Raw genomic sequence first — 10623 nt, 5'->3', positions numbered from 1 at the left:
TTTTTTTTTTTTATTTTTTTTATTTTTTTTATTTTTTTTTTTTTTTTTTTTTTTTTTTTTTTTTTTTTTTTTATTTTTATTTTTATTTTTTTGGTATTTTTGTTTCAAGTGGTTCAAAGCCAATCGGGCTCGAATGACCAGCAAATGGGTGACTCTTACAATCCGGCTCGAAGGACCAGCAAATGTTGCCGATATTTACAAAGTGGACTGTAACTATGGAGTGACGTAGATTACACCGAGACAATGCAAACACAAGTTCACTGCTTGGCTGATAATACGGAACTGAATTTATTGTAACAGACTAGAAAGGGAGAAATAAACAGAGTACTTCATATAAAGGACAGTGATGTTAACATGGAACATTTAATGGGGATAAAACGTTGAATAATACATAACTTTAGACATATCATAAAACCAGAACAGCTCCAACACATTATTAATTAACTTATTAGATTTTATTTTATTGACATGGACATTTTATTTTAAAGATTTTTTTCTCAAATATACTCTTTATAGAATTTTAGTCTAATTTTATGTTTATATTTCTTATAAAATTTTGCAAAAAATAGGCTTTGTGGCAAAGCGAATAGCCATTGGCATTCACAAATTTTGTAAGAAATTGGAATTCAACTTGTGAGGACCGCCGTCTCCGATAAGTAACTACATACATACATACATACATACGTGTTTAGTAATGTTTTTTTGTTTTTAAGTTGTGTTAGTCACAGAAATTTAAATGTTTTCATGTTATTAATTTTAAAATTTTTTTAAATATTCAAAACAATAGTGTGAGTTGGTTTGTACCTATATTATAAATGTTTAATTGACTTTATTTATATATTTTTCTTGCTTTATGGTTATGTTTTAATATGTTTTGTATCTCATTGGTTTGTGACGGATATCAATTAAACGAATTGCCCCTCAAGATGTTAAAAAGTATTAGCGAAACGTTGGTCTAGAAAAATGGAATAACTTAGTTTTATTCGCATCTTTAAACTCAGATCAGACGTGCCTATTAGTATACAAATTAAATAAATCAAGAACTGTTCGGAATATACATTGAAAAAATATACTTTTTTAAAAAAAAAAATGTTAAAATTCAGTTTGGCTATGATTTCTTCTTGGCATAGATTTTTGGCTTAATTAATAAAGACTTTTAAGTTGGTGGCATGAAGTTTTTGCCTAAGAAGACCTGAAAAAAAGTTTAAACAAAGAAACATTGAAAAAAGGCGTAGCTGTTTTNGTTGGTCTAGAAAAATGGAATAACTTAGTTTTATTCGCATCTTTAAACTCGGATCAGACGTGCCTATTAGTATACAAATTAAATAAATCAAGAACTGTTCGGAATATACATTGAAAAAATATACTTTTTTTAAAAAAAAAATGTGAAAATTCAGTTTGGCTATGATTTCTTCTTGGCATAGATTTTTGGCTTAATTAATAGAGACTTTTAAGTTGGTGGCATGAAGTTTTTGCCTAAGAAGACCTGAAAAAAAGTTTAAACAAAGAAACATTGAAAAAAGGCGTAGCTGTTTGTGAATGACCACTAGAGTGGTTCAAAAAATTTTTTTTTGGAAATTCATAAACGCCACCTCAAATTATTGTTATTTGTGATAAAAAAGAGAAACGTGCTATTTTTTTTTTTTTAAGTTTTCTTAGATGTCGCGCTGGTCGGTTTTTATAGAAAACGCCGATGTTCTCAATTTTTTCATTTTCTTGACATGTTAAAATGCAGCTAAAAATGTGGTTTTTACACACTGTGGTATTATTGAGGAACATTTCCTTAATCAACGTTTTAATTTCAGTATTTTTTTTTAATTTGATCGCCATATTGGATCCGCTGTTTTGAATTTAAAAAAATTGACTTCAGATTCGTAATCGGCGATCCTAAAAACACTCGATTGCCGGTTTTTGACAAATCCATTTTTTTTTTTAATTGATCGCCATTTCGGGCGGCCATTTTGAATTTTGAAAAACTGACTTCAGATTCCTAATCAGCAACTTCAGAAACCCCCTGATAACAAGTTCCAACTTATGACAAGGCGTAAATCGTTCAGTATCAACGTTTTAATTTTACTAGTCTCTTTTCGAGAGCATATTTTCGGGCACTAGGCCCATTCTAACTGACCAAGACAGGTATGTAATTAAGGGAATGTTCCCCAATAATACCGCAGTAATTATATGTAAAAAACACATTCTTAGCTGCATTTTAGCACGTCAAGAAAATAAAAAAATTGAGAACATCAGCGTTTTTATAAAAAATCGACCAGCGCGACCTCTAAAAAGTTTTTTTTTTTTCAAAATAAAAAAATACGTGTCTCTTTATGAATTTCCAAAAAGAGTGTTTTTATAAACCACTCTAGTGTATACATATGTACAAATATATGTATATGTGTTGAGCCATTAAGGGTCTGAAAGAGTACGAAGTTTCTACATGTAACAAGCGTTGCATTAAAATTTTACTTAATTTACTGAACGTATGGTTAAGAGAGTGTGAGACGTGGCAATATTTCCAACTTTTACTTTATTTGAATTTCAGGCGAATTCTAAAGGAAATGAACTGTGAGAAAGGAACTGATGATACGTCTCAAACGTCTACTTCTACTTTGAAGGAAGCTTTTCAGAAAATAAATGAAAGCAAAGGAGTATCAATACATGTGTACATATTACACAATCTGTATAACTAAATAAAGTAATAAAAATTTCAGAAAATGGCAAAGTTTACAACAACGTAACAATGGCTGTATTATATTTTGTCTGCAAGGACATGACGCCTTTTAACATTGTAGAAGGAGAGGTATTTTTAAGGTTGACGAAAGAAACAGCTGCTTTGTACAAAGTTCCCTCCAGTGAAACATTTAAGAAGAGGCTTAATGAAGTGTATGATGTGGTCGCTACAATTTGTAAAAAAAAGAATAAGTGCAGTGTCGAATGTATGTCTGACCATGGGTGTGTGGACCGAAACAATGGGTGAAACATCATTTTTAGGAGTAACCTTGCATTTTATAGAAGGTGTACAGCACATAAATTGTGTAATTGCTACAAGACAGCTCTCTGAACGACACACTGCGAACTATATAGCGACTACTTTGACATCTATATGTGACGAATGGGGTATACCAACTTGCAAAATTAGATGTGCTATTACCGATAACGGTGCTAACATTGTTGCGGCTATTAAATGCTTCATTTCTAAAAAAAATTACTTTCCGTGCTTTCCGCACACTCTGCATTTAGTATTTGAAACTTCTTCTTTATTGGCGCTGTAACCGCCTAAGCGATTTTGGCCGAGTCCGAAACCAGTAATTTCTTTTCTGTGCTAACTGACGCCAATTGGAAATGCCAAGTGACGCCAAGTCCTTCTCCACCTGGTCTTTCCAACGCAGAGGAGGCTTTCCTCTTCCTCTGTTACCAGCATCGCGGCCCGCGTTTAATATTTTCAGAGCAGGAGCGTTTCTGTCCATTCGAACGACATGACCAAGCCAGCGGAGCCGCTTTATTTTAATTCGCTGCACTATGTCTATATCGTTGTAAAGCTCATACAGCTAATCGTTAAATCGTCTGCGATATTCGCCATCGCCAACGCGTAAAGGTCCGTAAATATTTCGCAGAATCTTTCTCTCGAAAACTCCAAGAGCCGCCTCATCAGATGCTTTCATTGTCCATGCCTCCGCGCCATACACCAGCACAGGCATGATGAGTGACTTATAGAGTGTGATCTCTGTACGACGAGAGAGGACTTTACTTCTCAATTGCCTACTCAGCCCAAAGTAGCACTTGTTGGCAAGAGTGATTCTCCGTTGGATTTCAAGGCTGACATTATTATTGGTGTTAATGCTGGTTCCCAAATAAACGAAGTCGTCTACTTTTTCAAACTTGTAACTGTCAACAGAGACGTGGGTGCCAAGACGCGTATGCTCTGACTGTTTGTGTGATGACAGGAGATGCTTCGTTTAGTCCTCGTTCACCACCAGACCCATTCGCTTTGCTTCTCTATCCAATCCCGAGAAGGCAGACAGACGTAGCCCTTGTTTTTACCGATAATGTCGATGTCGTCGGCATACGCCAGCAATTGTACGCTCTTGTAAAGTATTGTGCCTGAACGGTTCAGTTCTGCGGCTCTTATTATCTTCTCCAACATCAGATTAAAGAAATCACACGAAAGGGAGTCCCCTTGTCTGAAACCTCGTTTGGTATCAAACGGCTCGGAGAGGTCCTTCCCTATCCTGACGGAGCTGGTGGTATTGCTCAACGTCATTTTACACAGCCTTATTAGTTTCGCGGGGATACCAAATTCAGACATTGCGGCATAAAGGCAACTTCTCTTCGTGCTGTCGAAAGCGGCTTTGAAATCAACAAATAGATGGTGTGTGTCGATCCTATTCTCGCGGGTCTTTTCCAAGATGTGGCGTATTATGAATACCTGATCTATGATGGATTTTTCAGGCCTAAAGCCACACTGATATGGTCCAATCAGCTCGTTGACGGTGGGCTTCAGTCTTTCGCACAATACACTCGATATAACCTATATGCTTAGAAGGCTGATTCCGCGGTAGTTGGCACGTATGGCGGGGTCGCCTTTCTTGTGGATTGGGCAGAGCACACTTAAATTCCAGTCGTCGGGCATGCGTTCATCTGACCATATTCTGTATACGAGCTGCTGCATGCACCTCATCAGCTCCTCGCGGCCGTACTTGAATAGCTCGGCTGGCAGGCCGTCAGCTGCAGCAGCTTTGTTGTTTTTCAGCCGCGTAATCGCTATTCGTACCTCGTCATAGTCAGGCGGTGGGACAGCTACTCCATCAACATCGACTGGGGACTCGGGTTCGTCAAGTAGTAAAAGTGTTCCCTCCACAATTTAAGTATATTCTGGACATCGGTCACTAGGTCGCCATTGTTGTTCTTACAGGAGTTCGCCACGGTCTTGAAACCTTCCGTAAGTCGCCTAACCCTCTGGTAGAATTTCCGGGCGTTCTTCCTGTCGGCCAGCATCTCAAGCTCTTCGCACTCACGTATTTCGGCCTCTCTCTTTTTATTGCGGCAAATACGTCTCGCTTCCTTCTTCAGTTCCCAATAACGGTCCCACATGGCTCGCGTCCTTGTAGGCGGCATCTTTTTTCTCTCTTTTTTCTTGAAATCCTTATCGTACTAGTTGTTCTTTCGGGCTCGCTGAAATTCAACTACTTCTTCGGCGGCGGTACTTAATGATCGATCAATGTGGTTCCACTGCTCGCGTATGTCGGATTGTTGAAGAGTGCTCTCAGAGAGCAGGTGTGTGAGTCGAGTGGCGAATAAATTGGCCGTCTGTTGTGATTGCAGCTTTTCGACGTTAAGCTTTAATTGCATTGTTGGGCGCACATTTTTTGCTGCACAGAGGCGGGTGCGTATCTTGGCTACAACAAGATAGTGGTCCGAGTCGATGTTTGGCCCTCGGAGTGTACGTACGTCCAAAACGCTTGAAGCATGCCTTCCGTCTATCACAACATGATCGATTTGGTTTCTCGTTTTTCGATCTGGAGACAGCCATGTAGCTTGGTGGATGTTCTTATGCTGGAACTTAGTACTACATATTACCATGTTTCGGGCCCCGGCGAAGTCGATCAGCCTCAGTCCGTTATCGGACGTTTCGTCGTGGAGGCTGAATTTTCCGACAGTGGCGCCAAAGATCCCTTCCTTGCCCACCTTGGCACTAAAATCGCCAAGCACGATTTTTACATCGTGTCGGGGGCAGAGCTCATATGTACGTTCTAAGCGCTCATAGAAGAGATCCTTGGACGCCTCATCCTTCTCTTCCGTCGGGGCATGGGCGCAGATGAGCGAGATGTTGAAGAATCTAGCTTTGATGCGGATTGTGGCTAGACGTTCGTCCACCGGGGTGAACGCCAGTACTCGGCGACGGAGTCTCTCTCCTACCACGAATCCAACACCGAATTTGCGCTCCTTTACGTGGCAACTGTAGTAGACGTCGCAAGGCTTCACGCTTACTTTTCCTTGCCTTGTCCATCGCATTTCTTGGATGATGTTGATGTCAGCCTTTGTCTTCCCGAGGACATCAACCAGCCGGGCAGAGGCACCTTCCCCATTAAGGGTCCGGATATTCCAGGTGCATACCCTTAAATCATAGTCCTTTATACGTTTGCCGTGGTCGTCATCAGAAAAAGGGGGTCTCATCCGAGGCTGTTTGGTTCTTTTCATTGGGCGGGGTTTTAACGTGGCGGGACCCAAACCCAGCGCACGCGAAGTTTTACGCCTTCTCACTTTAGCTCGCTCCCAAACGGGTGTTTGGTTGCTACCCAGAGGATACGTGGATATAAATATCCGGACGTTGTGAGCTGCGATTTGAACCGTACGCACAAGAATCGCTTCTCGCCCCTCAGGTGAATGGCAGTCAAAAGTGTTCCACTTCTGCGCACGGAATCATGAATGAACCAAAAAATGAAATACCCACAGTCCGGCCAATTCTCCACAGCATTACGATTTTTGGGAGCACCATAAGCATTTGGCAGTGGGACAGAAAGGAAGAGAGCTAATATTAGTCAGTCTGATGAAGTGACAATGTATTTATCTGCACCTATATCATCTATAAAAAGCAACCCTTAGAAGAGTGGGAGGATTCAAAATCAATAGTTGTCGCATCGTCAGTTCCTTGTGAACGATTGTTCTCTAAAGCGGGAGCCACAATAACACAAGACCGAAATCGTCTCTCCAGCAAGCACCTTGAACAACTTTTGTTTTTAGGCAACATGCCACAGAATGTATTTTTTAATTAATATTTAAATGTTTTTTTTTTCATGTAAATATATAAATTAATTTAAGAAGCAAACTAGATACCTACACATGTGAGGTTTAAGCTCGCTAACTTGTTCCTAAATAAAAAAATCAAGTTCTTAAAGATGAGTGTTTTTGATGTTACTTTAGCATAGGGAGGTTCCATGGGAAAGTGAACCTCAGTACAAAAATTATTTTCTTTATAAAACTAACAAACGTGTGTATAAGACATTTGTAAAAATCTTGAATCAACCAAAAAATAACAAATTAAAGCTTTAAATGCATTTTTATTAACTTTTTTACGTTTTGAAACCACGTTCTAAGTCAATTTTTTGATTGAGTTTAAAGTAGGTTGTGTTGAATGCACTGTCAAATAATTTGCGATTCATAATTTAAATGTTTGGTAAGAAAAATATATAGTAGAACTCATCTGCTTTTAATAAAATTGTGTTATATATTAAATTGTGTGACTGCTCTATCTATATTATGCGTTATTATTAACCAGTATTGGTCTTGTCCCATCCGTGACAAAAAAAGCTAAAAGTGGTTATATTTAATTACAGAAGTTGAGGTTGTGTTTCGTGTTGGTTATATAATGTTAGAAGTTCATGGCAAACATTTACCACAATTGCATTGTCGTTTCCACTGNCTAAAAGTGGTTATATTTAATTACAGAAGTTGAGGTTGTGTTTCGTGTTGGTTATATAATGTTAGAAGTTCATGGCAAATATTTACCACAATTGCATTGTCGTTTCCACTTAGTTAGATAAGAATAATTCAACAGAGAAGCATGTCCCACCCGTGAAAGCTATGTGTGGGACAGTTGTCAGAGGAACGTTTACAGGGCTGATAAGCATTGTTTGTTTGTTTAGGTGGACGCAGGGATGCGCGGATTCTTCCATTATCTATATACCCTTGTGGTCAGCTGATTAAGTTAGATTTTGACCAGTGTTGGGGTTTTTTATTTTGTTAATCTAATGTTTATAGTTTTTTTTTATAAAATTCTAGCACATTACCTAACCAAAACCAAACCAGAACCAAAAATTATAAAAATTCAGCAATCTTTAACAATTACAACCAAAAATTTTAAACTTTTTGTTCAGAATTTTATGTTATCCAGTTTTGTAGTCCATTAAGTTTAAGTAGGTAAAAGTGAAAATTTCAAGACGCTAGGAAATGGTGTTCATTTTTAATATTTTTTTTGGCTGACGGTGCTACCCATTTTCTTCTATATAAATAAGAAAAAAAGTGAGTGAATTTAACACCTACATGGCTTCTTATATTTTTTAATAACTAATCTTTATATTTGGACCACACTAAAAGCTCCTTTTCATATAAAAATTCGTACGTGTCCTACCCGTGACAAACGTTGTCCCACCCGTGACAGAGGAATTTCGGATTTTTTGTATAATAAAGCCATCCGTTTTTTGTAGTTTTTGCTTTGTTTGTGTTCCTGGTTCTTTGTTTTACTATAAGACATCAAGTTCACACAGAAAAGTGAAATAAATTCGCAGTGTTTCCGTAAAATATATCTGCTCCAAAAAGCAGGTTCTTTTTTTGTCCCACCCGTGACAGAAGAAATAAATCAGATTTTTTCATAAAAAAGTAAGCTGGAATTTTTTTCGTATTTTGTAATAACTCATATAATAGTCAATTATTTATTATTATTATTTATTTTAAATTTATCAAAATGTTGTTGAGTACTTTATACTTAAATTTAAACAAGAAAGAAATTTTTTTCTGTACAAATGTCCAACCCGTGACGGTGGAATCGCCCTATAATAAAATAAAATTGGTGTACAAATACTCGATACCGAGTAAGTATCGATGCTTTCCATCCGATACTTACTCGAGTACCGATACTTTCTGCCGATACTACAAGCGAGTAAAAGTATCGATACTTTAGTGGTATCGTTTGATCCCTAGTACGTATATTGAATTTATGTACATCTACCTTTTTACCTTCCTTTTATTAGCTCGGGATGTAACTATGTAATATTGATGCGCCTAAAAGATGCAGCGATTTATATTCTCAAGTTACATACCTGATGACAGTACGAATGGCAATTATAATAGGGAGATTTTAGTTTTTTAAACTATATATTTTGTTTTATTTGCATAATTTTAGTTTTCGGATGTATAGATGGGACACACATAGGATTGCAGAAGCCAACCCAAAATGAACATATGTACTTCAATAGGAAGGGCTTCCATAGTCCTAACGATATGATAGTAAGTTTTTCATACAAAATATTAAATATAAATCAATTGCCAATATGGAGGAGCAGCGCATGATTCTTTTGTGTGGTAAAACTCAAATCAAAGGAGGGTTATGGAAGAGCGATTTGAACGGAATAGGAATGAGAATTTGTGGCTACTTTGTTAGTTTTATATATATTTTATTCATTGAATTTTAATTTTATTTAAAATAATCTCTACTTGTACTTAAATAGGTGACTCTGGCTATCCGCTCGAACCGTGGTGCATTACACCTTATAGAAATCCACAAGATGGGTCAAGTGAGTGCGCTTTTAAGGACATACATACATTCAAGAGCGAGGTGCATTATTGAACGCACAATTGGAATATTAAAAGGTCGGTGGGGAATTTTAGTGAATGACAAAAGAGGAAAGTACGATCCTGCAAAAGTGGCTAGATTTGGAAACGGTTGTTCAGCGCAGCATTGCATAATGTATGTTTGAAATTTAAAATTAATTACAATCCCACATATCGTGAAAGTGAAAATGAAGTTGAAATAAATGTTGGGGAAGAAGGTCAACTCACCAGAGTAGGTCAAACTATAAGAGATCAAATAAAATCTTAGCTCTTATACTAAAACATTTTATGGTTTAATACCTTAAGTTTTTATGTACACACCTTTAAGGCTGAATAAAATTCATATTTATAGTATCACTTTGGTTTAATTCATTTCATGAGATCATTCGTAATAAGACGCATGATACAATAATTTTTAGAAGGTAGTTCCACTTCTTCTTCTTATCCGCCATGTTAGCTATCTGACAGAAAACGTGTTTCGTATTTTTTATTGTACCAACTTTAAAAAAAAAAATCCAGCTTTTGACGTTGGAAAAATAAATAATATTTTCGAATATTTTTTAATAATTTTCTTCATAAAAAAATAACTGCTGCTTTCGTGGATATTGCAACACACGGTGTAAGGATACAGCTATAAGAGCCACCGCAGAGTTTATCGGCCGCCTATTTAAATAATAGGGCTCGCTTGAAATATGTACATGAAGATGTATGGAGGTGCGCACACTACACCAGCTTAATCGCTCCGACCAATAAGTTGTGATGCAATGCAAAGACTAGCGAGCCCATCGGCGGCCGATAAAGTCCGTGGTGTGCGATGAATCTAATCCATTATAAACAAGAAATATTGCCGTTATATTTTCATTTTTATGATTTTTATTCATGTGATTAGCAGTGGCAAAAATTTATGTATTAAATACGTATATTTATATTAAAAATTAAGTGATCAATTATGAAACATTACATCTTTACATGTTCTGTTAAAAAATATCTAAAATAACAAGCGAAAATCCTCAAGTTCTATATCGTAGCAGTGGCCACATTGCGAGTTTGTCACAGACACGGTTTATGTCAAAAATTTTGAAGTGAAACTACCTTCTAAAAATTATTGTATCATGATAAGACGTACAGGTAATAAAAAAGTAAAAAATTCAGCAGCTGACTTAACAGAAAAAAATAAAAAATATCTAGTAAATTAAATTCCTATTCCCCAAAAGGTCACATTGTCAGATTTTAAAATGTATTACTTTCTAATATTATTTTGCAATGTTTGTAGCTCCAATCACTTTATTTCATAGTCAA

General features: G+C 36.8%; 1 protein-coding gene across 6 annotated transcripts in view; it reads left to right on the top strand.

Annotated features, from left to right (window-relative positions):
* LOC108370862 (uncharacterized) overlaps window positions 1-9678 on the top strand; it is a 16163-nt gene extending 6485 nt beyond the window's left edge. The window contains exons 1-4 of one of the 6 annotated variants that reach the window (XR_001848684.1): window positions 8603-8693; window positions 8897-9000; window positions 9057-9149; window positions 9222-9678. Coding sequence is in view for 4 of the 6 variants with exons in the window: in XM_017626280.1 (XP_017481769.1) it covers window positions 8783-8822; window positions 8897-9000; window positions 9051-9149; window positions 9222-9470 (492 nt within the window). In the remaining 2 variants the exon portion in view is untranslated. Of the gene's footprint in view, window positions 1-8602; window positions 8823-8896; window positions 9001-9050; window positions 9150-9221 lie in introns of those variants that run through there. The other 5 variants (XM_017626281.1, XM_017626280.1, XM_017626282.1 and 2 more) reach the window with 5 other exon arrangements.
* The last annotated feature ends 945 nt before the right edge of the window (window positions 9679-10623 follow it).

The sequence above is a fragment of the Rhagoletis zephyria genome, unplaced genomic scaffold, assembly GCF_001687245.7.
Source record: "Rhagoletis zephyria isolate East Lansing unplaced genomic scaffold, Rhagoletis_zephyria_1.1 Rzeph_scaffold_04525, whole genome shotgun sequence".
In the NCBI taxonomy this organism is placed as follows: domain Eukaryota; kingdom Metazoa; phylum Arthropoda; class Insecta; order Diptera; family Tephritidae; genus Rhagoletis; species Rhagoletis zephyria.
Note: the sequence above shows the minus strand (reverse complement) of the source record. Positions and strands in the feature narration are given on the sequence as shown.